Below are 26,738 nucleotides of genomic sequence, written 5' to 3'. Positions count from 1 at the left end.
GGCTGACCTCACTTTACATGTTACTGTGTTACTTTTTGCCCCTCTGGAGCCCTCGCGCGGGACTTCGTTACCGCGCGGACAGGCAAAAAGGCGGCTCGCCGTGGGGAGGAAAGTGTGTCAGCTGTAAACAGCGCTCGCGGCGAAGGGGGCAAATGAGTGCATGGGGGCGCGTGGAAAGCGGATGTGGCCGAGCGCGAGAGAGGCGACTGGAGAGCGACGGCGTCGACGTCAGTGGATGGACGCGCGTGACCCCCTGGCAGTATGTGATATAGACACTTAGAACACTTCTATGAAGCGCTGCATGATTGAGGTTCACTCACATACTTAATACAGCATATATGATATGCATGTACGTATATGCCATATGCCATATAATTGTATGGAGCACACATCCGTAACATACATATTATGGAATATACGTCCGTATTTATAATTATATAGGCATGTACGGAATACACATTTGACAGATTTGATAACGTATGTAAATAAAATTGCACATCGGGCTATTGTATTGACATACACATAGAGTATATATGTAGTATATGTATGTGTGTGTAAACTGACACAGATGTTTAAGAACTTTCTTCCGAGGCAGAATTTCAGTGTTTAATTTTCATTTAATTTTTATTCAATTCTTGGGGAAATTAAATTTATTTAAGTTCATTAATTCGTTTAATTAAATTTAATTTCCCTAAGAGAGCTCAGTTGTGACTTGTGTCAACTTGTACATATCTTAATAAATAGAGGAATCTCCAAGACTCCCAGCTACATATTTTTGTACCACCAGATCCTTAGTGATGTAATGCACATAAATTCAGTGTTATACTTCTTCTTCTAGAGATGGAGGTCTAAATAAAGTTCATTCTTTGTCAGTCATATTGGGTAGAAAGTGTTCATAAAATTCTTTTTAGTTCCTGTTTGTTGCGTGTGATACAGGCAACAAGTACAAATTAAGTTCACAAATGCACAATCTATAGTGAGAAATTTTGGCAGAATGTATAGAAGTAATATCCAACAGAATAAAACAAAAACAGCAGTACACCAGTTATGGAAGGAAACTGAAAAACAAAGACCATTTGATCTAGAATATGAACAACAGCTGCAAAAATGAATGTCACTAAACTGTATTTTGTGGAAGAATAATTTTATAAACAAAGTTTATCCATAATGGGTCTGCAGGCCTTCAGCTCTGGACTCTGTAAAGAACACAACCAGCAGTCTAAACTCACAGAATAATTAGTACAAACATATATATTTTACTTCCACTGTCATATGGTCCAACGTGATGCACTTTTACCTTGTTTTCTAATACAGGCATCACACAGATCTGGTGACAAAACATCACACCCACACACCAAAGGGAGAAAGAAGGAGTCAGAGCACATAATTGCAATGCATAAAAAATACATTTAAAATCTTTCATGAAGTGGACACTGTTGGTGCCTCACACTTCCTGGGTTGTGCACTCGGATATAGGTAGAAATCCAACACGGTCCATATAGTAATTGCATTTTCTCCCTATGCTTGCGTGGATTTTCTCCAGGTGATGGCCTGGCATCCTGTTCAGGCTGTACCCCGTCCTTTCATATCCTGTGTTTCTAGTATAGGCTCTAGACCGCCACAGCTTTGCGCTGGACAAGCCGTTATTGATAATACATTTACATTTATTCATCACGTTTCCTCAAAGCAATTTCCAATGAGCAGCATGTAGTATTTAGCCCACAATATTAGATAACAGGGGGTGCGGTGGCGCAGTGGGTTGGACTGGGTCCTCCTCTCTGGTGAGTCTGGGGTTCGAATCCCGCTGGGGGCGCTTTGCGGTGGACTGGCGTCCCGTCCTGGGTGTGTCCCCTCCCCCTCTGGCCTTACGCCCCGAGTTGCCGGGTAGGCTCTGGTTCCCCGCGACCCCGTATGGGACAAGTGGTTCAGAAAATGTGTGTGTGTATTAGATAACAGATGGAAATCTTTCAAATGTCAGATTTTTTTAAAAATAGACTGTCAGAAGTGTTAAAAGCGAAGGAATGTAGGTGCCCTGTGTGACACTGGCGATATACTATAGCAGTCACCGTGTTACTGTGTAAGCCACAATGATGGAAAGTCTTCGTGACTTCAGTGCAGTGAACGTTCGGTGCCACAGAGGCCGAACTTCCTGGTATAGCTGCCAACACTGCTACGCTGGCCTTGGGCGCGAGTGAGGGGGAGTGACACTGCTCCAGTGTGGGGGTGGAGTCATGGACTGGGGAAGTCAGAGCAAATAACACGGCAGAGCAGCTTCGACGGAACATGCGAGGTGCCACATTTTATTGGACAGCTCCAGCAGAACTGATACATGGTGTAAACATCTAATCATCATACATACAGGAGTCTCAGTATCTCCCAGCACTTTTTTACAACAACACACATCTATTTTTGACTTCAGAAAAGTTGAATGGTGAACTCAATAGTCAGCTCTGTCTTTATTCACCCCTCTGGGATGTTGTGAGTTATAAGTATAATTATGATGAACTTGAATGTATATAGAACTAACCTGTTCTCTTTTAATTGTTCAAGCTGTCTTATATATATATATATATATATATATATATATATATTATATAGGTTATATATATGTACACATATAGTATGTACAGCATATATATCATACATACAGTATATATGTATACATGTTTGGGTAGCTGAATACGACTTGGCAAAATGAGTCAGCAGCTCCAAAATGGAAAACTTCTCTGAAATCTGGCCCTTGCACGACCATTAAGTTCACCATGGAAACAGCTTCTGGCTATACTCTTTAACATAATGTAAAATCTAAATTCCTGTCCCACAGCACAGATTTGAAAATGGCCTTGTAGGGCAGACCTCATTGGCCAAGTCTGCATTTTAAAATCCACTTGCAAATGTACACAAAGTTTCACATACAGTTACAGTACAGCTAACATCCACTACATCCATGTATTGATATATTTAACATAAAAAGAGAATACAAATTAAGAACATTAAAATGCTATTTAAATTTTGAAATAAAATGGTCACAGCACACTAGGAGTCTCAAAAAGTTTCAGCTACAAAAATAAATGTGTAAAACAGGGTAATCTTCAATATCTCGAATGTGACAAATTAGGTAACAGTTCTAATTCACTTGGACATTTCCCTCCTCTCCATCGACAGCTGCTGATAACATTCCAGCAAATTTGCTGAACGTTACCAGTTTTTCTGTGGCACTCCAGAAGCATTAAGAGAATTATGGGTGTTTATACCTGCTTTCTTTCTGATTATAAAAATGTTGAGGAATATTTTTAAATAGTTTAAGAATATTTTTTTTTTTCCAGTGTAGAGGGCTTCAAATTCTGAGCAATACAGTGAAGGGAGGTCCAGGCTGCATTTGCGTGTTTGGTTCAGTGGATGAACAGGAAGATTCGAATCTCATGCTTCCTCATGAATGGTTTCATAGAGGCTGAAAAAAGAGTGTCAAGTTTAGACAAAGTCCTGGGAATAGGACTGGACAGACATGGCCCCTCGCTGGCACTGGACCCTACAAGGAAATGAATAAAAAAAGACTCATGTATCATAATGTTTGCAACTTGAACAAAATCGGAGAAAGATATTGTTTTTGGCAATTCCATCGTGCACATGTTGCCAGAACTTGAGAGAAAACGTAAAGCTTGACAGAAAAAATATATATAAATCTCCATTTTAGCATTGCTGAAGCTTTGATCCAGTTGGGTGGTCTTGCTACATGGTGACCAGAGGGGGCTTTCAGGCAGGTCTGCTCAGTGTCTGTGGTGTATTTTTATACCAGTGTGTCATAGCCGGATTGTATATATCAGGATGCGATCGACAAATACGTATTTTTAAAAAATGAGAATTTACCATTATGAGATTTTTACTCCCAGAAATACCGCAGATACCAGATGGTCTCATTTTTCAGCTGAGGTCCAAATAAGGGGTTTGCCTGGGCCAGAATTGCGATTAACCAGCTGTAAAAAACACAAAAGCACATATTTTACACAGTAATGTTAAATTAAATACAATAAACAACACTGTGAGAAATTTAATAAGGACCATACTAATGGCACTGAAAATTGAGAGTTTGGGAACTAGATTGATTTTATCTGAGTAAAACATCAGAGTTGGTGGTGCCTGTTGAACACGTGATTAGTCATTTGATAAAAATGTACGGTTTCCTGAAACGTCACCTTAAGCATCGATGAAAGAAGTATAAATCGTTAAAGCCAATTTAAGCATGTTTTATTAATGAAACACGTTTTTTAATCAAAGTGTGATAATCTGTGATCCGGGATGCAAGAGAATTAAATATTTTTCAGGCCTACTGGAAAAAGGAATACGTGAATATGAAAAGTGTATGATTAATAACATGGGTTATGAGTTCTGATAACCCAGTACAAACACCAATGAAGACTAAGTCATGGACAGCAGATGACTTTAACTGCAAAGGCACTCAACCTCAACCCATTGATCTGTTATACCATAAACGGGGTCAGTTACATTACACTCATCCATTTTTACATTTGAATAATAAATGACAAATGAATAATTCAGTGAAAAATACTTACAATAAGTAACAACAGACTGCTGTCAGTATCAGCATGGTTATGACAACTCTGAAAAGACACAGTTTCACAGAGGATCACACATACAATCATCACTGTACATCACTGCCGAGATGCTGCAGCAGCAGGGATGCTGGTATCTCCACAGGCCCAATGGACCAGAAAAGCCTGATCACTCAGAGACATTTGGAAAAGAAAATAATTTAGACATTCATTATTTATTTAAGGTTTTCAGATGCTTTATATTGTATTTAAAGAAGATGATGAAATGAGTAAATTAAATTATAAAAGATGCTTATTTATACGTCGTTACGGTTACCTACCCTCTATTTGGCCCTTTTGGCACGAAAAAGGGGGCGACGACTCCCACTAGTGCCCATAATGTGGTGAAACAAACCATGGGCAAAGCCAGAGAGTGGTAAACCATCGCTGCCGCCAGTGAAGAGCCGCAGGACAGGTGTACAGGTGAATAGGTAGAGAACGGGATTCCTTAGAATAAACGGAGGAAATGTCCGTCCCTCTCCTCTGAGCCTCGTTACTAGGCGGATTCAGCAAGGTCCCGTCCACAGCTGAAATGTATGCATTTTATTGGGCAATTTCTCAGCAGCTGAATAATGCTATTGGGCATCGCTGAAATCAATCTGTGAAGGCAAATGGGGATTGGTTGATGGGGGATATTTAGCGCAATCGTATTGGCCAGAAATGAAGTCATATAACAAGTCCGACATGTCCCTACTGGTCTGCGACGGTCAAGCCTCCGTGACGTCAAAACGCATTAGAAACGAGTTACTTCTAAAAAAAGACACAATATGTACAATGTAATCAACTTTTTTTTTTTTACTTGCCAAATATTATATACACAAATGCAAATTTAGCAATACAAAACCCTTCATTTCCCTATTTATAAAACATTTACAAGACATTTTAAAAATAATATTGTAACTTCAAAAACCCCAAAGCTGTTTGAACTTTGCTCCTGTTGGGCATCTTACCACATATGTAACAGATAACTCTGTCTGTCTGTCTGTCTTTTTTCTTTGATGTAATACAGCTACCAATGTTCTGTTGCATTGATGTTGTGTCTGATTCTTGTTCTCTACAAGTTGTACACTTTGGAAGTGCTGATATTGTTAATAAAAGAAATTTTTTAAAAATCATTCCTTGTTCCCGAAATTTTTAATGTGACTAAGCGTAGAATTCGCTTAAAGACGCGGTGCGCCTGCGCACACGCCTATGTTTTGGTCACGTGACTCTCCTTGGCCATTGAAAATATGCGAATTGCCGCATAAATCTGTTAATTACTGTAATCCTGGAACACCGCGTGCTCGTCCATTTTTGGAAAAGCTCGCGGGCAAGAGCTGTCGTGCACCTTGGCAGAGCCCGCAGTTACACAGGGAAAAAATGATCAGCGCCGGGCTTCTTCGTTTACAGCGGGGTCAAAAATATAATTCATAATTTCTTACGTCATATGTATAATATAGAGTTCATCATTGTAAAATCCAGTTAACGGTACACATTATGTTAAAAAATCTAGGCTTAGTTTAAAATAAACTGAATCAAACAATTACTTAATACTCCATCCTCTGTTTGGAGTCTCAGTCCACATTATGTTTTCTCTAAAATTGGTGGCCTCTGGTTTCCTTTAATGTGTAATTTGCAAAATCCCAGGCAAACTGTCACATTTCCATCAGCAGGTACTCTGGTCACTGGTTTACAAACATAACTTTTCTCCACATAAATATGTCATCTGGAGCAACAGGGATATTCTACGTATATAAAAACAAGTCAATATTTCTTGCAAACTGGGTTTAAAATAATATTCTGCTGGAGAGGCAGCTCTTTAATTCATGTGGACTTGGACATGGATCCATGCTCCTTTGGGACAGATGTGTTTCTCCTCCAATCTTCACAGAAATAACAGATCAGAGCCTTGTTCCAAAGGGAAATTGTTACATTCTCATGTGGTTCCGTATTGCAATAGATTTATCAGTAATATTCCCTGGAAAAGGTGTGGACTCTACCCTTGAAACTTCTTTTGACTAATAAAATGACAGAAGTGTCCGGTAAATTAATTCATAACATTTACTCAAGCAAATGCTTTATACAAAGACTTAAAAAAGACATTGACACCGGGTGTGAAGGTCCCTCAGAAACGGCTCCTCACCTATCTTGGTACACGCAAAAATTCTTTTTAGCCAGATATTACATACATAAGTATAAATGTAGTCATTCAAAGCCTTACTTTCCCCTGCTCATAAAAGAAATTAAATGTTACAGTAACACTGTTCTATTTTCTAAAAACCGCAAAGTTGTCAGAACGGTGCATCTACTGACATTTGTAATTAAAAAGTTTTCATCTTTTTTCTGTATGTTTTATTTGTATTTATTTACTTGTTAATTTAGGGGGTGCGGTGGCGCAGTGGGTTGGACCGCAGTCCTGCTCTCCGGTGGGTCTGGGGTTCGAGTCCCGCTTGGGGTGCCTTGTGATGGACTGGCGTCCCGTCCTGGGTGTGTCCCCTCCCCCTCCGGCCTTATGCCCTGTGTTGCCGGGTAGGCTCCGGTTCCCCGTGACCCCGTATGGGACAAGCGGTTCTGAAAATGTGTGTGTACTTGTTAATTTATCCTTTTTTTCTCTCTCTTTTGTTATATTCCCTCTGGCATTGTTTGTTGTAATATCTGGATCTGGTTCCTTGTTCTTTTCATCATCCTGACTTTTGTAATTGCTGTTTTTTGTCAAGAAACTTAAAAAAAGTGAGTTGAGTTCAAAAAGAAAGTACTGTAATTCTGAAATATGTTAAATAAGTATTGTTAGTGACTTATGTCATTATACAGTATGTAATATATTCATATATGTATGAATATATATTCAGTTTGTTCAAGTTTTCCCAGTGTTTATATGGGTTTCCTCCCACAGCTGAATTGGTGACACTAAAAGGCCTGTACTGTGTGTGTGTGATTTTCCTGCTGTGGACTGGTGCCCCAGTCAGTGTATGTCCCGTTTTACATGTGATGCTTTTGAGGCCACTACGACTTTGACAAGTTATTACTGATTTTGCAATTATTCTTTTAGCTAACGCTTTTCTCCAAAGTGACTCACATTGTTAACACACACACACACACACACACACACACACACACACACACACACACACACACACACAGAGTCTGAACCGCTTGTCAGCCTAACCCGGCAACACAGGGTGTAAGACTGGAGGGGGAAGGGACACACCCAGGATGGGACACCAGGCCGTCGCAAAGCACCCCAAGCGAGACTTGAACCCCAGACCCACCGGAGAGCAGGACCCAGTCCAACCCACTGCACTATCGCACCCCCCCGCATTGTAAACTTATGTATTTATTTACCCATTTATGCAGTTGGGCAATATTTTTACTGAAAAAAATTTTCTATATAATTTATACTAGCATTAACTTGAATTTTTCATTATTTTTTAAAGACCTCTAGATCTCCTAGTGATCATTCTCTGTTGCTTGGCTCAGCGAGACCTATACAGTTATCCACCTACTGTGGGCCAAGGCAGTTCACTTCCATACACAGAAGGCAGGCTGCTGAGCCAGCGATTTCTGTTTGGATGTTGTGTATGTCGATATGTGCTGAGTCTTTTGCCGCAGAGAGCTGGAGAAACAGCAGTAATCTGTGCACACTGAAAAATATTACGTGCAAGAAAAAAGTACATTGAAAACAGGACTCTGGAAGCATGACTCCCTGAAATTTAAACCAAGACTGCAGTGAATTATGGCTCCACTGGGCCAGTCCATCAAAGTATTATTTTAATCCCACTTTTGATGCAGAATGCTGGGAAAGTCATCATTCCCTGTGGCTCTATATAGTTATTGTTATCCACACACTACTTGAATTTCATAGGGCCATCAAGAGGAAAAAGTGGCATGTTTTGAGTTATGTAACATAGCCTTCATAGGGTAAATTGTATATGGAATGTGACCATTGAGAATGGCATGCAATAAATCTTGTATCCATCAAGGAAGATTCAACATCATAATATGGTTGAACCTATTACTGTATCCCAGTTCATTTTATATTATAAAACAATTAATTCCAGCCAAGACAACGTGTCAGTTGGTGTTAGAAAAAGGTCAGTTAAAGAGCGAAGGCATTCGGAAACTCTCGTATTTTATCATCCCCCAGCTTCACTGTTCCTGTGAAGTGCTACAGGAAAAAACAAACCTCAAATATTTGTTATTCTCTTGAAAGGCTAACACATGGAAGGAATATTGCGCATTGCAGGAGTCTCAATGTAATGGAACTACTTAGTGATTATTCATTCTGTAATTAGTCTCAGTTTGTCCTTAATTTGTCTTAACCTGGTTCTGCATCACACCACAGGGCATAGCATGCCAGTAACGTATAAAAATTAAAACAAGAAAGAAAAGTAGGACAATGACTTTAAACAGCTGCCAAAGAGGTTGCGGTATGGCAGCTTTTTGAAAAGTGTTGTTAATGTGTTACATAGATTTTTCGAATACCTTTGCTAGTATTTGCCTTAACTGCATTTCAAAATAAACATAAACTGTAAACGCAGTGTATTTCAAAATCAACAAAAGCATTTACGTTCGAAATGTTAGACTTTTAGCATTTTACCTTAATTAATACATAGGAGCACGTTCGGCCTACTACCAGACCGAGGAGATCTGCTTGCCCTTGCTCAGTTTTGTGATACTGTAAGTTCTGTTTTTCTCTTCTGCAAACTTTTTCAAAGCATTATTTAGTATAAATGGCAGAAGACCGCCCTCTGCTGACCATTCTGTCAGTGAAACCAAAATATTTGCTCTTACACTAACGCTAACAAACACAGCTCTTCAACTCTGTGAAGCTGACCAGGGTCACAGTGGTCCAGAGCCTATCCCAGAATCACTGGGAATAAGGTTGGGAATAGACCCTGGTCAGGACAGCAGTCCATTGCAAGATCCCCCCCCCCCCCCCCCAACACACACACACAGTCACACACTCTCTCGCACATTACGACAATTGGTTGCACCCGAACTGCACATATTGGGACCGTGGGAGGAAATCCACACAGACAAGGGGAGAGTTTGCAACCTCCACACACACTGAGCTGGATTCAGATCTGCTGCTGAATGGCTCAGGGGCTACGAGGCAGCAGTGCTACCTGCTGCACCAAAATTATTTTGGTTATATGAACAGATCTGGGAAGGTGCAGGGGTGCAGCGGGTTTGGCAAGTGCCTGCTCTCTGGTGGGTCTGGGGTTTGAGTCCTGCTTGGGGTACCTTGTGATGAACTGGTGTCCAGTCCTGGGTGTGTCCCCTCCGCCTCTGGCCTTGCTCCCTGTGCTGCCGGGTTAGGCTCCCCGCGACCTCGATCGGGACAAGCGGTTTCAGACAATGTGTGTGTGTGTGTGAACAGATCTGGCGTTGAACACTAGGATTTAACAGCTGTCTCATGGGCAGCAGCTGAGCAGTTCCCACAATAAGTGCATGAAGCATGCGTCAGCTGGTTTCAAAGTGGGCTGCGTACTGTACTTCATTGTGCAGAACAGAATCATAGGTAACAGCAGCTGCAGAATTGGGTGAGTGAACTCAGCTTCACTTGTAAGTGTAGATACTAGACAGCGCTGGATGACAGAGCCTGAGATGTGGACTAAGGGACTGGACTTTGACCGCAAATGTGACTGCAGCCAGCAAAGTGCGACTAGGCCCTGTCCTAGGAGTGATTTTTAACGTGTGTGCATGTGTGTGTGCTTCAAAACTCAGATGGACATATACAGCAGTGCATGTGGACACATGTAAAAGCAAAGTGAAGTGCAAGTAATCACTGTAGATAAGGGAAGTCTGACCACCTTTCTGTGCTTTCTTCTAGCAATGATAAGCCACAGAATATTAATGTAATCAAACAACTGGAAGCCATTGTTAAATATTTGAAGTATTTCATTTTTTGCAAGGTTGCAGGAGGATATGGATTTTAATGTACAACCAAACAATCTGATTCAAAAAGAACTGTGTAAATAAAACAGATGATGTCATTTTAAGTATTAATACATAATGTGACTCTCAAAACCAAATGTGTGCAAATGTTAAATGTATATTTAATATGTCTCAGGTTCATAACCCTTTATTCAGGTTGAAGTTGTCTCATGCTCTTGGACAGTTTTTTCTGTAATTATAAATTATTTCAGTTATAACATGTCATTTGTCATTTTGTATTATTTATACATTCAATACTGGCTTTTACTCCATGGGGATATGTCTTTTTGATTTTGTTTTGTTCATCCAATTACTAAACTGGTTTCACAATTTCAATCTTTTGTTTTGTGAGGCTGCCAAACGAGTCCTGATCATCACACACACACCCGCTTATTATTTTGTTTCACTCACACCCTTATTTGAAGAAACATACAGCTTAGTCATGAAAACAGGCAAATATTTCAGTTTACCATTTTGGGTTAAGTACACTGATATTAGGAGGGCATGGTGGTACAGTGAGTTTGGGGTTCGAGCCCTGCTTGGGGTGCCTTGCGGCGGACTGGCGTGCCGTCCAGGGTGTGTCCCCTCCCCCTCCGGCCTCATGCCCTGTGTTGCCGGGTAGGTTCTGGCTCACCGCCACCCTGCTTGGGACAAGTGGTTGTTGACAATGACATGAATTAGTATTACAACACTACACCTTTTGAAACTGAGGTTCAAATCTCACATTCTGATGTAGTATTTTTCAGCAAGATCCTCATTCTGAATCGCCTCAATGGTCTAAATGGAGGAAAGCGGCAACAACTATACAATCAGGTGTCTTGAACCTTTTTTCGTTGTTATGTTCGTTGGTCTGTAAATGTTGGTCTGTAAATGTTCGTCTATTACTCAGAAAAAACATGTACCTAAAATGATTGTTGCAAATTCTATATTAAACTTAGGAAAGCATTGATTTGTTTAAAACACAGTACAGTACAGGCAGTCTCAGGCAACTGATATTAAGCAACTGACAAATGCATGCAGTGTATTCAGAACTGGAAAAAAGTCTAGTGGATCTTCAGTCTTTTTGCTCTTTGTTAGAGAAGAACTTTAATGAAGTTGATCCCGATGAATTAATGTAACAAATACACGTTTAAAATACGTAAAAATAAATTGCATTTACACTCTGTTATTAACTCGAGTTTACTTTCACCTGAATGCTCATTAAATGCCATTATTAAGCTTCACTTAGAAGTGAAGATCAAGGGATGAAGGCAATTTCATTAGAAAAGCCAGAAAAAAAGGATAAAGCAGAGCCAGAACCCTAAAGGTACACGGAATAGACCATACCATACACAAATTGTTGTGATGTAATTGACAGGATTGTACCAAATGGGCAGAAGTGCAGTGTTTATGGCATCATTTTATGTAGTTTTATTGGCAGCACAGGAATTCCTTATCATGCCACCTGCCATACTTCAGATCTGTTTCAAAATGATTTCACTGTAATCGCAGTCAATGAGTGAGTGAGCACTGATTTTACAACAAGGCGCTGTAAACGAGGAAAATTTAAATGTGGCCACAGCCACATCACATCATGTGCTTTGATTTCGCATTAACCACACTGACTCAGAGTGAAGGATGAGGATTTCGCGGTGATCACAGATGAGTCAGTGAGTAGATGTCAGTGGCCAAAAATGAGCATGAAAGAATATCGATTCCACTGTGAAATCGGTCAGTGAGCGAAAATGACAGTAAATCGTAGGTACTGATTTCACTGAGATCACGGTTAATGAGTAATTACGGCGGTGACAAGTGAGTGTAAAAATCGGTAATGATTTTACGGAGTCACTCAGTGAGTAAGTGAAATGTCAGCAAACACTTCTTGTAAAAACATCCGTAACTGAGCGATGATTCCATTGTGACAAGTCAGCAAATATGAGTGAATCAGTACTTATTTTGTTCGAGTACAAATGAAAGGAAAGGCAAGCTGTACCGATTTCACCGATTTCGCCGTGACCAGCGACCAAACGCGACAGTAAACGCACACGGCGCGGTAAATGCGACGCTAAACGCGAGGCGTGTGCAGGCCCCTTTAAGGCACGCGGAGGGGGAGGTGGCAGAGGAACTTGGCGAGGCGCCGCACAGTGCTCCCAACTTCACGGCGATTCTTTTCCACGAAACTGTCCTAAAAGAAGGTGAAACTCTCTCCGGTTCCTCACACACGCGTCCGTGTTTACCCCGGGCTTCCTCTGGGTCAATAATGCCGGATGGTCGCGCTCATGAGGTTCACCAGGGACATCTGCAGGCTCTTCGGCATCGGAGGCGGTAAGTCAGTGAGAGAGCGAGTGGGTGAGTGAGCGAGCGCGAGAGTGAGAATGACCGCGAGACAGTGCGCGCGCGACTCACCGGCGTCCTACGGGGAGCTCAGGGAAAGTTTGCTTTTTTTTCTTTTTTTTTTGCTGGAACTTTCGGGGCTTCGTCGTTCGACGCCGAGCACCTGCCTCAGCGAGCCCCCAACCCCTTGAGTACAACACTCCCACCGCTCTCTGACCCACACAGTCGCGGTCACTCACAGGCTCCTGCGCTTAATCCGCTTAAAATGTGTAAATAACTTTAAAATGGTAAAAGAAAATAATAAATGTGCTCCACAAACCAGGGGCGAAGAGCAGTGTTGTGTGTCTTATCGCAAGCTGCCACCGCGGCCTTAAACTGCGAGTTGTTTCTTCAGAGTTACGCTATGATGATTATGACAATATGAGCAGATTGGAAACGTTTTCCATTCGCTACTGGACTCAAGACACACAGGGCTGGTAATGAAACCAGAGGGAGTGGGGAAAAGGTGGCCTTGCACACTAATCCCTCCTTCCTCCTGAATCAACATCCCTTATGGTTTCTTTACAAGTCGCAAGTGTGCCATGCTGTACCAGGTCCTGGACAAATGGCAAGGATGATGATCTTGTGAGGAGCTCTACTTCCTTTGAACACCAGAATAAAAGGCTTTCCCAGGACCGTAAAGGTATTATAAAGTTTAAGGGTGCGGCCACATTCAGCGGGAATGACCAGGACAAGTTTACCGAGGAGTCTCCCGTATTGTCTTGAACAGCACCTTGTGGTGATGTGCTTCAGCTCCTTCGGAGAGATCTTTTGGTCCTCCAAGTCCTCCTCTTAATCAGTCAGCAAGGATGCCAGAAGACATCTGTGAAGTGATTGATAAAAGATGAGCAAGGTTTCAGCAGTTATGAACGCTGCCAACAATTAACTGCACGCATGAGGACAGCAGTGCATATCAAGAACCGTAAACAAGCAAATAAATCGTGCCTCTCCAAAGTCTTGGGGAAGAACGTCATGTCTGGGCAGAGTGGAAGAGAAGAGCAAGAACCTAATTCTAACAAGCAGCTCTATCTTGCCATCTTTTAACATTGTTTGGGCACGTCCATTTTTTTAAGCTCTGCTTTCAGTTGTTCACTCTATATTGAAACCACATATGGATACTTTAAGGAAGTTGTGCGTAGTTCAGTTAGTATCCTAGTAATCCCATTTCTGCTCTTCTTGGCTCCTAGACCCTCCAAGGTGCACAGATCTGAACTGCACAGTGTCCAGTATGGAGTCATGGTTTATACAGCTCTAATAAGCTTGTTACCTGAGGTCTGTCTGCTGATTTCATAGTATCAGCAGGATGCACTCCTGCATACCCGGCAGCATCACACCATGGTAGAAGCCACAAGCTGATTTATCACCGTATGACTCTTGTATTCTACTTCTGCCACCTGTTTGCAGGCAACAGTGTTTTGATTGATCATCATAAATCATGTCCAGTGCAGCTGCAGTTAAAGTTTTGAAGGCTAAACTCTTCATTACACCCAGCCAGTGACTTTGTGTTAGGCAATGGGCTTTCCTTCTTCAGAATGTTACTTTGATTTGTTAGTTTAAAAAATTAATGATCAATCAGAACTTGTTTTTCCAGCATACACATGGTGTTGCTATATTACTGTATTAGTTACTAGTTCGTCACTTTGCACCAAAGCTTTTGCTTCTTGTTTCTTACAGTGCAATCTGAACCAGTAAGTTGCGTGTTATTCTCCCCAAAACTAGTTTATCATCATTCTTGCTGTAAACTCCTGATGCATCACAACTGCCAGAGGTGATGTATGCAAAAATAAGGGGTCATGCTGTCAGCTGTAGTACATTGTGTAGCTATTAAAACTCATACAGCTGATAGATAAGACAGGAGGAATACAGGTGGTAAGAAATTGTCCCAGCCAAATTCTTAATTTGTCAGCTTCTGTGGGACAAATAATAAAGTATAAATTGTATACTAATGCATATTTTCATAATCCAATGAATTATGGAGAAATGTTCCACTGCAATGAGATCAGTACAGCAGGTCAAGGTGCCTTATAGGAGCATTTTTAGATTCGTCTGGGTGGCAGATGTTCAGGTTTGCCGGTTGAAGGCCCAGGAGAGGTTATGCTCCTAATTTCAAAAGTTGTAAGGGATTTTTTTTTTTTTTTTTTTTTGTGATGTCACTGACATGATGAAAGAACATGTTTCTTGCGGCACGCTTGTCTTGCAGGGCAATTGCTATAAGTTCCTGTCGTGTGATTGTCATGTGATTCGTATTACGAGGTAGGATTACAGCCATTACTGGGAAATGCATGAATGATAATGAAGCTTTTAAAGTAAATTTCAGTAGAAATTCTGTCTTCACAGCTGTCATTACTCCTGATGACATTTATCGTGCAGATTTCTGTTTAAGGCTGAGTATCTAAACGTTGTTCTTTTTGAATGGGATATAATTCTAAAATCTCACTCTTTGATTATGAATTATTCTAAACGGTTGTGGAGGTCAGAAGCCCATCCTGGAAGGGCCACTAGTCCATCACAGAGAATTATATCTGTGAAATCATAAAAAGTAGGTTATTTGCTTTGTAAACAGTTTAGACAGCCAGAGGCTTATTGATTTTAATTTCCCTTTGAATCAAAACATGTAGTCATGGTTGTGCATTAACTCAGTTAATATTATTCATGTATTTCTTTCCTTGGACCATGCAATAACAATAGAGATGTGTAAGTTTGTGTTTGGTACGGCTGATGGAGGGTGATGTCATGATTCCGGCAGTGCTGCTCTTGCGGCGCGTCCATGTCGTGTGACGGTCCTGGCTTTCCGCTCTGAGGACAGTGAAGCGTTGATCCATCTCGGGGTTGGCCTTCTGACAACGGCTCGCATGCGGCAGCCGCCTGTCAGGGTGTACTGCTGAGGCCTGTTTGCCACACCCGTGTGTGTGTGTCTGCGCGCGTGCACGCTTTCTTTTCCTGGGATCATGTTGCATCTCGTTTTGTCTTTGTTTGTAACAGTTTTTGACAGCAACTGCTGCAAATACGCTAGCTTGGTGTGGTGTCTAGTCCTCCTTTAAATTCTTTTTAAGATACCACAGTTCTGTTCCAAATAAAACTTCTGTCTGCTATGTGACATTCCAGCAGCAACAGTGGATTCTGTAGCAGCATGGTTTAGATTAAAGTATGATTCACTTCCGAACAATGTGGGTAAAGTTTCTAAGATTACGTCTGAAAAAATTTCCGGGAAGGAATAAACATATAGTGCAATGAATACATGTGTGAGGAGCAGGAAGTAGCATAGTGGTTAGAGGTGCTGCCTTCCAATTTGGTTTTGAAGGTTGCAGGTTTGATCTACTGTTGTAGTAGCCTCAAGCAAAGTACCTGACCTGAGCTGGTACAGAAAAAAATGAACCAGCTGTATAAATGGGTGAATCACTGTCTCTTTGGAGAAAAGCATTAGCTAAATAATGAAATGTAAAGAGGAATTCTGCGTGCATTTGGTAGTTTCACTTAAGCTGATGTAATGCACACGTTGTATATCCTGAGATGTAAGTTGCTTTGGAGAAAAGCGTCTGCTAAATGAATAAATGTAAACGTAATCTTGCGTCCCCCAGGGTACTTCTGGCCATCCTGTGAATGCCTGTTAATTGACTGTTATGAGAGGTATGACATAAGAGGCTTTAACTCCATTTATGACTGTGTTTTGAGGTTTGTTGGATTTAATAACATCATGGAGAGCTTTTAATGTCTCTGGAACAGGTGATTTTACATTTTATTTTTTAAATGTGTAGGAGCTGGCAAAACTGCTATCGTACTTTTTAACAACCATGTTAAGTTTAATGTGGCGTGTCTTGATTTTTGAGCACTGAAGGCGCTGCGATGGTGGAACCCCAAAGCCTGCTTCCCAGTAAAATGACTCAGGAGATCAGGACTCTTAGGTTGTGCCTCTCAGGTCCAGCAAACAAGTTTACCGGCCGTGGACTAGTATTGCATACAGCTCCATCCGGCTGAGTTGCACAAAGCCTCTTTTTGTTCCTGTTTTGGCAGCAGATCTTGTGAGCACATTCTTTTATGACTGACTGGAGAATATAGTGTATATATTTTAGCTATCAATCCAGAGGAATTTTTGCTGGTCTAGTGAGTGCTATGCAAACTTGAGCTTAATATTTTCAGTTTGGTCTTTTAAAAAATTCAGAAGAAATCGACAACTTGTAAGAGTTTTGGTATAATGACAATTCTATCAATTGACATCAACGAGGGAAGGATAGGATTGAATGTCTATTCAATCCTATCCTTCCTTTGTTGATGCAGGTTTGTCGAATTATCACGAAGCAAGGCATTTGTTGAAATTAAGAAAGGAAAAAAAAAAAAAAAACCTTAGCATTAAATTAATTCCCAGGGCATCTTCATTTTTAATGAAAACTCTTCAAACATTGTCTTACTAACTTTAGTAAATATAATTTTCTTGCCAGCTGCCTCCTTTGCCCGCAGCGTTCCTCTCAAACATGTCTCCACTCACCTTCTAACAGAGATCACAGCTGATGCACCTCTTGCTAATGTGACTGCCAGTGGTTCCGGTCTGAAGCGGAGTAGCGGGTCATGTAGTGGTTGGGGTCATTGCCTTGCAGTTAGAGGACCTGGGCTTGAATTTCTCTTTGCTTTTGGAACTTACCCTTAAGCGGTATGTTAAAAATGACCATGCTATACAGGGTATATGTAAAACTTACACAGCTGTAAATTGCTCTGGATAAATATATCAATATGAATTTTCAGAATTTCCACACTTGACGGATTAGTTTTAGGACTGGCAGCTTTCTTCCAGCCCGTGACCTGAGCGTCGTGTCAGCCCGCTGCTGGTTTTACAGTACCGTGTTTGCAGTAACAGCATGCGCTGTTGTTCCGAACATATCGCTGCTCCACGTGTGGGAAAAGTATGTTTGTTTGCTGTGGTGTACCTCTTTTACACAGAGTAAAACCCAGCTCAAAAAAAGAAAGAAAAAACTAAACGCAGCGACAGGCTGTCATTCTGGCTTTGAACGTTGAACCAGAAAAAACCCAAATAAGGTAGTCCTACTACTAAATCCCAGGATTGACAGATTTCCACAGAATACTGAAGGCTTGTGCTGATGGCTATAATTGGGAGTCTGAGTGTTGTAACAAATGCTGTGCGACACATCTGGTTCTTTGGTTTAAAAGCTGTACCCTTAGAATTGCATTTTTGTTTTTGGTCCGTTTATCAATACCTGCTTGTCCAGGTCTGGGTCGTGGTGTCTGGAGCCCATCTCAGAAGCATATATGGGGAGGCAGCATACATGCTGGACTGGATGGCACTGCATTACAGGGCAGTCTCTCTCTCTCTCTCTCTCTCACTCAAACACACACAGAATTCATATACCCAGAGCATTTTAGTCGCCAGTCCACCTGACAAGACGGTCCCTTGGTTTTAACGCCCTTGGGCTGCAGGCGTTGGGAGAGCAGCAGATAGGAAATTGGCCTGTTTGGAGAAGGCGTGTTTTTGTAAGTCGCGTCGGCAGGCGGCCTGGAATTTACCGGAAGCTGTGCGCCTGCTGTGTTTGCATAGCAAATGCAGAACTGCAAAAGGGATGGTTTTGTTTCGCCAGCCAGAAATCACAATGCTGTCGAAGCTGTGTAACGAGGGCCGTGATTCGCTGGCAAAAAGGACCTCGGCCTCGCTGGTCACACCTCGTGTAAGCGCCTTCCAGACTTCTGCAATCTTAGTTTCCACCCACGAGCACCTTTCCATTCCAGTTACCTGTGTGTTGTTAGCTTAGCTCCCTGTCTGGCTCTTCTTTTATTCCCCTCTGAATACTGTCTGAAGGGCACCTGTGGCCTTGCCTACGAGACGTCTGCCTTTTAATTCTTTTTACTGGTTACTTGTGCTCGTGCAGCGGAGTTGCCCGGCTGTTGGCTCAATAAAACACTGGTTGTCACCACTGCTGTATGGCAAGGATTAGTCTGAAGAGCTCGGCAGACGTGTCCTTGGGGCATTTTGCATGTGTTATGAGGTGTGTGGGAAACGGCACTGGATATTCAAATGTGCTCTATGTTCCGGAAAGGTCCAGCCGAACAGCACAATGAGCTGATGGACTGCGAAGATGGGGCGGTTCCCGAACAGAGTCCCAAGGATGCAGCTACGTCTCAGGTATGGTGGTGTTGGATGAGTGTGACCTTTGAACTTGCTAGAGGTGCTGGGTCAACACCTGTGACTTTGTTTGGTCTACAAGTGGAATAAAGAGGTTACCGGATACTAGTGATGTGGAGCAGGGTCTGGCAGCTTTTGTGGCCCGTAGAATTTGTGTGTGTGCATGTGTGCTGGACAGGATGGCCTGGCAGGAGAGGAGAGCCTCACTGAGGAGGAGCGTGCCAGGCGGAGAACAGAGCGACGCAGAGCCAAGAGGATGGTGAGACTCTCGCACCACCTTACGACTGTCAGGGCGCAGTCTCGTAGAGTCTTCGGAATAATAAATCGGAGCGTAAAAATGCTCAAATGATGTGTGGGACCTGCTGCCCCTATTTCCAACTGCAGCCTTTAATACTGTGTTCCAGAGACGGCGAGAGCGGAAGAAAAGTGGAAAGCAAATGGGGAAGAACGAAACCACTCAACAGGTAACGTGGGAAAAGACTTCTTGGACATGTAAGAGGAAAGCTCAGACTTGCATGGGCCAAAATGACGGTCTGTTGCAGGATGATGAAGGGGAGGAAAATGGTGCCCAGTCAGAATCTGAAGGAAGCGGGAGTGAGAAGGAGGATGAGGCGGAGGTCTGTGCAGACAGGCCTGCTCGCCCGCTGGCTGCTTCCAAGAACAAGGGTGACCGACAAGCCCCACTGAGCTCCTGCGAAGAGGTAGGTAACTAGTGTGCTTCTGCTTAGCTGAGCAAAATAGTTGATATGCTGGTATGGGACCGTCTTCATTCAACTCACTCTAGCAGTGATTACTGCTCACGTGTCGTGTTTGTGTCTGTGATCAGTAACAATGAGGAATCTTACAAATGTCCGTGGGATGAACTGGCCAACATTTGGCATTCAGTAGGGGTTTATGGAGCCATTCCTACAAACCACCTCCCCCCCAAAAAAAAACTTTGAACTCGCGTAATATTAGGTAAAGTTAATAACTCCATAAGTCCTTAATATTTTTTAAATATTTCAAATTCAAGGTTTATTGTCATAAGTACAAGTTCCACGAAATTCTTGTTTGAGTGCTTCTCCAGACTGAACGAAAAACAATAGATAGTACTGCACAAAAACATAACAATAAATAATGCCAATAACAATATATTAACAGTAACAATAAATGACAATAGACAGCCAGAGTACTTAAAACTGAGATTTATTTTAGTTCTGTCTGAGATTTATAGTAAACCTAAAGAAATGAATCAAGGAAAGTCTTGTTAAAATTTCATTGGTTGTGACTTTGAGTTACAAAGAAAGAAAGAACAGGTCTCCAGTCCGTTTCATTCTGAAAGTGATTCCACTGTATAGTTTTTGTGTCTATGTGTTTAATGTATTGCTTCAGAGCACATCTAACAAGTGAGTGTTTTTGATTTCTGAGGGGCATGGTACGTTATCTGTGTACGCTTGACCACCGCCCCCCACCATTCATCACAGGATCCAGGGTGGGATGTGAGCAGCGCTTTCGTTGCCAATGCTGCCAGTCACATTAGACCAAAAGGCCGGACCTGTCGTGCTCAGGGTTCCAGAGAGAACAAGGAGAATGAGGCCAGGACCAAAGAGGTAAGAAGAGATTCTGACTGTTTTGCTGATATTCCTATTCAAAGCATCTTGCTGTTTCCATTTCTTTTTTCAATTGCATATTTCAGGTTAGGGTTAGTTGAGCATAGTACTATGGATTTGAAGTTTTACACCCTTTTTAGTAGCACCACCTGTTTCCTATTCACAAGCTGATCAGCACCTGCTGAATGTTCTTAACGTGTTCAAACCCAGCTTCATCCATGCTGATTTTGAATCTGTTTCCATTGGCTTTCATCCAGTGCTTTTTGGCACATGTTGCCGTGCCTAGGGAGAATGTAAAGAAATTCACAAACGGAGGGTGGCCAGCATTCCACGAATGTTAGAATAGTTGCAAAGCTATTGGGAAGTTGTAGTCACAGCTCATGATTCCCCCCCCCCAGCTGTTCTGAGTATCAAAAATGAATACCCCACCACATTCCTGATGGCATGAGCTTTTCACCTGAATGTTTGGGATGGTTGTATCAGCTAGTGGAGTTTCATATGTTGGCGGTGGCTGCCGGGTGAGAGATTTGAAGGTGAAAGCTACTGCAGGAAAACCTTATTGTTTTGTGCTTTCAGGAAGCAGCGCCAGATCCAGTCACCAGGCGGAGCACCTTGTTGGCACGTGAGTCCCCCTTGCCCTCAGGCACTGTACCCTGCAGTTGCCCAGGCCACCTCCGGAAGGGAGGCCTGGCAAGCTTTACTTTCAGCTCAGCATGCTGCTGTGAGGCAGTTGCTGTCATGAGATGAGCTTTGAGGATCTTCAGATAGGATGTACCAATTAGCGTATCAGCCAAGCTTGTTTTCTGTCTTCATGTCGCTGTGCTGTCATGCTGTGAAGTGTTTAACGTCCATCAAAGTGTTGGCCTTAACAGCATCTAAGAATGAGCTAAGCGCTCTGACCTTGCACTTAAATTAAGGAGGAAGGAAGTGCAAATGCCTAGTCTGATTCATACTCTTTTCCGCAGTTCCTCTTGTCTGTCTCATCTAGCTGGACGTCTCTCTGATGTCTTTGCCCACAGACCTTTTGCCCACTCCACACTGAAATCCCTTCCTCTTTCCTTGTTTTGTGTGTTCTGCTCTCTCCAGAAAAGGGAATCAAGCTGTGGGAGCAGGAGCAGTATTCTCAGGCCGTCAGTATGTTTACAGAGGCGATTCACTGTAACCCTAAAGACCACAGGTAACCCCCCTGCATCCTGGGCTTAGGTGCCTTTGTTGTTGCTCAGATGTGTCTGCCGTCTGCCCTGGGGGTGACCACTGTTGTTTCACTTGGGCCAGGTTCTTTGGTAATCGCTCCTGCTGCTACGCGTGCCTAGGGGAGTACTCATCCGCCCTCTTGGATGCTGAAAAGGCCATTGAGCTGGCACCCCAGTGGCCCATGGGATTTTATCGCAAAGGACGTGCCCTAATGGGAATGAAGGTTAGGCACTGCAGCTTCTGTGACCCCACCCCTCTTTTTCCATGATGGTTTGTCAATGAGTCATATCCTGCAGCATGAATATTTTCTTAGCAGATATTTAGATCTGTGCAAATTAGGTATGAAAATTAAGTTCACAACAACTGCTGGTAACTGCATACTTGTTTTTTTGCAGTGGTTTCTCATTTTAGAAATGGTCAATTTCTGAATTAAAATCATATTTCAGAAGTTTTCCTTTTGGTAAAATTTTTGTCTAGCATAGTGAACATGATCATTTTACCCACTGAGTTGATAGTCAGAATTGAAGTGTGGGAACACCTTATTTCAACTCACTTCCACAGTGTTTACAGCTTGTCTGGTGGTCCTTGGTGTTGATGATCAGGAAAAAGATGAATGTTGCATTTTTATAGAATAAATCAAACAATTGGCATTGAATGGGAGATTTGAGGCTCTACATTTTTATTTGTTTATGAAAATAGTTTTAAAGTTTTTTTTTTTTTTGTGTGTGTGTTTTAATTTAGCTTGGGTTAGGGTTAGACAGTGTCTTACAAAATAAGCATCTATAATGGCTGTAGCAAAGATTTTGCAGAAAGTAACCTGTGGAAAAAATCAAGGGGCATCTGCGTTAAAGTTTCATTGGCTGTGACTTAGTGGTGAAGGTGACTGGATTGATGGGGGGCAGAAAAGTTACGAGCAGATTTGTGGTCCTGATTGTATTTGTAAGGTGAGGAACCAATGTATCTGAGAGTAAGAAGATGGAAGTTAAATTCAGAGCTATCAAAAAATGGTGACAATATAATTGTAGCCTGCTTAATTTTTACTTTTTTAAACCTGTCTGTGTATTTGTGATCCTCTGTGCTTAAGTGTGATTATTTCCTCACTCTGTTTCTGGCCTTTGACCTCCCTGTCCATGGGTCACACAGCGGTACAGTGAGGCGGAGAGAGCCATGGAGCAGGTGCTAAAGCTGGATCCGAGCTGTGACGATGCTGACTATGACCTTGTCAACTGCAGGATCCTGCAGCTTATGGTGAGGAAACTGGATTGTGAGCTACCAGAGCCTTTAAATCATAATCACTGTATAGGTTATTTTGTTACTCTTATGCTGGATCATGAGTGTCCCTGTGTGTGTGTGTGTGTGTGTGTGTGTGTGTGTGTGTGTGTGTGTGTGTGTGTGTGTGTGTGTGTGTGTGTGTGCGCGCTGACCAGGAACTGGGCTTTGAGGAATCTCAGAGCAGACAACTGCTGGAAAAGTACACCAGTGTGCAGGATGCGCAGAACTCCCCTGAGGCAGCCAGAAGTAAGAACTCCTACAGGGGGAATTTTGGAGAAGTATTTCAGGAGGCAGACACGTTCATTTGCTTATCAGATATTTAAAAATCTTGCATGTTTCAACACTCCAGCTTCATTTTATATAGATGGAAGTGACTTACTTTAAGGATTTGAATTAGACTGGTTCCTTTAACCAAAAGTAAAGTTCTCAGTATGCAAATTTTTGAAGACAAAAACATTTTCTGTTTTAACTGGATTGTTTCACGCTATAAAATTTCTCTGTAGCAGAGCGGCTTTTTTCCTTCATCAGGTGACGGATGGCAGTAAGGAGCACCCAAACAATTGGAGTGTGGGATTGTCTTAATTCAACGCACGTTCAGTGTTTACAAGTTGTCTGGTGTTCCTGAGCATCAGCAATCAATAACAAGATGAAGAACATTATTCATGTTTAAGAGATGATCTGAATAGTAATTGGGTTTGAAGAGGAATTCATGCAGGCAGGATTTTCCCAGGCATTTTAAAGTAGTTTTAATGTAGAAGTAGCATGAAATTAAATAATCTTGGTGTTTTTATTTAAACTAAATGCAAGATTTGTATAGACCCTAACTATTAAATGAAGAGAATACTATTATGTAAAGCCTTTATTGATTGTGACGACAGAGTTCCAGTGTGAGTTGTTTGTGATCCAAGGAGCCAGTGCACAAGCAGAGTGCCTTAACTAACTTGTCGCAGGTTCAATCCCCACCTCTGGCTGTAGTATCCTTGAGCAAAGTCTTTACCCTAAATTGCTCTAGTAACATTACCCAGCTGTATAAATGGGTAAATAACTTGTAATAACTGTAACCTTAACATTGTAAATTGTTTTGGAGAAAAGCATCAGCTAAATGAATAAATGTAGCTAAAACTCCACCACTGAAGTCTGGAGCAGCTTCAATAAAAGGGGCGTCATTTAGGTGCCTTTTTTTTTCTCTCTTTTTTGTGGGATTTCACAATATGTTCACTAATTTTTAAGTCATGTTCTCCCTCTACTTTTTCAGTGCTGGACCTTGAGTCACTGCAAAATCTGTCAGAGTGAGTGTGCATGGACAAAAAAGCTGTATCAAACAGGCTAAATATTAACATATGACTGTATAGGACAGTAAGTTTAGGGTGACATGTAGGTCATGTCTGAAGGGACTTGGCACATTCCCTGTAACACCCTCTTTGACATGTCCACAGGATGCCATGCCCATCATTATGGGTAGGAAACATCACCATGGATGTCACCGAGAAGCATCTGCGAGACCTCTTCAAAACGTATGATCATTTTTGTCACGCATAGTTGAAGACTTTGTGTCATTGCATATCTCCTGTGCCTACTGTGCCTAAAGAGCGGTTTCTCAGCTTTCCACACATCTTGATGTTTGCTCAGCTGCGGAGAGATCGAGAGCATTCGCGTCCTGCATGAACGTTTCTGCGCCTTTGTCAACTTTAAGAACACCAACATGGCTACCCATGCCATGGAGAAGTTACAGGTAGGAATGTCAGAGTTTTGCACAGCCACTTTTGAAAGTCTCTAATCCTTTAGAAGATGCTGATATCACTTGGGAATGATTTTATCTGAAAGAAGTTGTATGTATGTTTGTATAAAAGTGCAGGTGTAACTTAATGAAACAAAAACAAAGTTCATATGAATAATATTTGTGAGTCACCTTTGTGTGTATTGATTTTATTTTTTTAAACTCCTTTCAAATCTAGGGTGTGAAGATAGAGAATACCAAACTTGTGATTCGATATCCAGACCGTCGGGCTCAGAGGTCTACAGGTTCCCCACAGAAAGCCACATCCAGTGGCGCCCAGCTGGTTACCCAACAGGCTGCAAGTAGCGGGTAACTAAATGTGACAGGATGTGAGAAAACGTGGTGCCGTTAGAGGGTCTGGCTCAATTTGACGGGAGGCGGTATGACCGGATATGACAAAATTTGATGGCTGACTTCTGCATGGTCTCTTCGCAGGTCCAGGCGGAAGGGCCCGATCAACGGGGACGAGTGTTACTTCTGGAGAACCACAGGTTGTCACTTTGGGGACAAGTGCCGCTACAAGCACATCCCGGCGCAGCAGGGCAAGGACAAAAAACCTTGGCAGCCTCAGTAGTGCCCTCTTCGCTACCAACCACACACTCTTTTACCCTGGAAAACAAAAGGGAGAGGCTGGAAGCTGCTAAGCATGGGAGATGGTTGGTGTTTGAGTTAGGCCTTCGGCACCAAGTTCTATATGGTGCCCCACTCAACGGACTTTTTTTTTTATTTTTTATTTTTAAATTTTAGTTACATAACTTTTTTTTTTTTTTTTTTTTTTTTTGCACAAGACCTGTGTTTTCAGACTTGGTCCCAGTTTTGGAATGCAGGAAAAGACATGGTGACATGGAGGATGCACTGACATGGATTGCTCTTCGGTCAGTGGGTACTTGTGACTCTGGCTCAATATACACACACACACACACACACACACCTCCAACTGACAAAAGCCAACAGGAGTAGAGGCTTTGCTTTACCTTTAAGATGGAAGAGAAAAGAAAGGACAAGGAGTGCTGTTCTGTGTTTTTGAGCCCTCAGTTTCCATACAACTTGAGTTTACAGTTTGTGGATAGGAAATGGAATGAACCTTTCTCGGTTCTTAAAGAATCATTCTTCAAGTTTTGAGTAAATAGTTCCGTTAGACCTTATCAGAGTTGTTTGCCTCTTCTAGGCCTTCTATATTTACTGCGATTGTTTTGCTTTCCCCCCACGTGGTGTATCAGCTGCAGCCATTGAGAAGCGGCACACTCTGCCACATCCTGTTCCTGTTCACCGAGGCTGTGTGTGGCTAAACTGCACAGAAAAGTGCTCCTCTTGGATCTGTTTTTGAGAAGGAATCTTCTGTTCTGCAGGACTGTAGTGGCTGACATCTGGTGTAGTTCAGAGGTTGCATGCTGTAGTATTCGCATTGACTTTCCGCCCCCATCTAAATGGGAAAGAAGCCATTCCAGTATTTTTAAATTTTATATACACTCCTTGAGATACCAGTGATGGGTGCTTTTTGCTGTCGATGCAACTGGAGATTTTTCTTTTGCAGGCTCTGCGCTGTGATACTCTTTCCTGCCACGAGATGTCAGGCACTATCCTCTGCTGTACAAGCTGGGGTTTGCAGGAGAGATGCCAAAACAGTGAGGATATTAAACTCTGGGGCAAAGCTTTCAACTTACTTTGGTACCAGCTGGGTGCCAAATTACCTAATTTTTAAAGTAGTGTCTTGTACCCATTTAATCATCTTATAATTTGACAACTTAACAAACAAATACAAACATATGACTTTGAAATGGGGATTGAGGGATGTTACTTCACCATATAGTGTAAAAGATTTGGGCTTCTTTGATCTGCTCAGTTTTATGTTTGTTTTTTTTTTTTTTTTTATAACGAAAAACACCAGAACTTCAGAAAGG

General features: G+C 42.1%; 2 protein-coding genes across 3 annotated transcripts; one reads left to right on the top strand and one right to left on the bottom strand.

Moving 5' to 3' along the window:
- Window positions 1-2,644: 2,644 nt before the first annotated feature.
- atpv0e2 (ATPase H+ transporting V0 subunit e2) lies at window positions 2,645-5,780 on the bottom strand. 2 transcript variants are annotated; one of them, XM_018750828.2, is made up of 4 exons: window positions 4,892-5,780; window positions 4,572-4,619; window positions 3,868-3,974; window positions 2,645-3,451 (listed from the first exon to the last, which is right to left on the bottom strand). In XM_018750828.2, exons 1-3 carry the CDS (start codon window positions 4,993-4,995, stop codon window positions 3,881-3,883), a joined length of 246 nt encoding a protein of 81 aa, XP_018606344.1. In that variant the 5' UTR covers window positions 4,996-5,780; the 3' UTR covers window positions 2,645-3,451; window positions 3,868-3,880. The 2 variants fall into 2 exon arrangements, with proteins under 2 accessions (XP_018606344.1, XP_018606343.1); XM_018750827.2 differs by having other exon boundaries at window positions 2,646-3,529.
- A 5,940-nt stretch (window positions 5,781-11,720) lies between these two features.
- LOC108933574 (hsp70-Hsp90 organizing protein 3) lies at window positions 11,721-25,553 on the top strand. The gene is made up of 16 exons (XM_018750744.2): window positions 11,721-12,830; window positions 18,920-19,005; window positions 19,184-19,264; window positions 19,410-19,469; window positions 19,548-19,706; window positions 20,469-20,594; window positions 21,171-21,216; window positions 21,681-21,771; window positions 21,870-22,011; window positions 22,932-23,036; window positions 23,216-23,306; window positions 24,316-24,349; window positions 24,497-24,574; window positions 24,690-24,792; window positions 25,016-25,146; window positions 25,273-25,553. Exons 1-16 carry the CDS (start codon window positions 12,773-12,775, stop codon window positions 25,409-25,411), a joined length of 1,530 nt encoding a protein of 509 aa, XP_018606260.1. The 5' UTR covers window positions 11,721-12,772; the 3' UTR covers window positions 25,412-25,553.
- The last annotated feature ends 1,185 nt before the right edge of the window (window positions 25,554-26,738 follow it).

Source organism: Scleropages formosus, chromosome 16 (genome assembly GCF_900964775.1).
Source record: "Scleropages formosus chromosome 16, fSclFor1.1, whole genome shotgun sequence".
NCBI lineage: Eukaryota > Metazoa > Chordata > Actinopteri > Osteoglossiformes > Osteoglossidae > Scleropages > Scleropages formosus.
The sequence above is the reverse complement of the archived record's forward strand: the minus strand, read 5'-3'. Positions and strand labels throughout refer to the sequence as shown.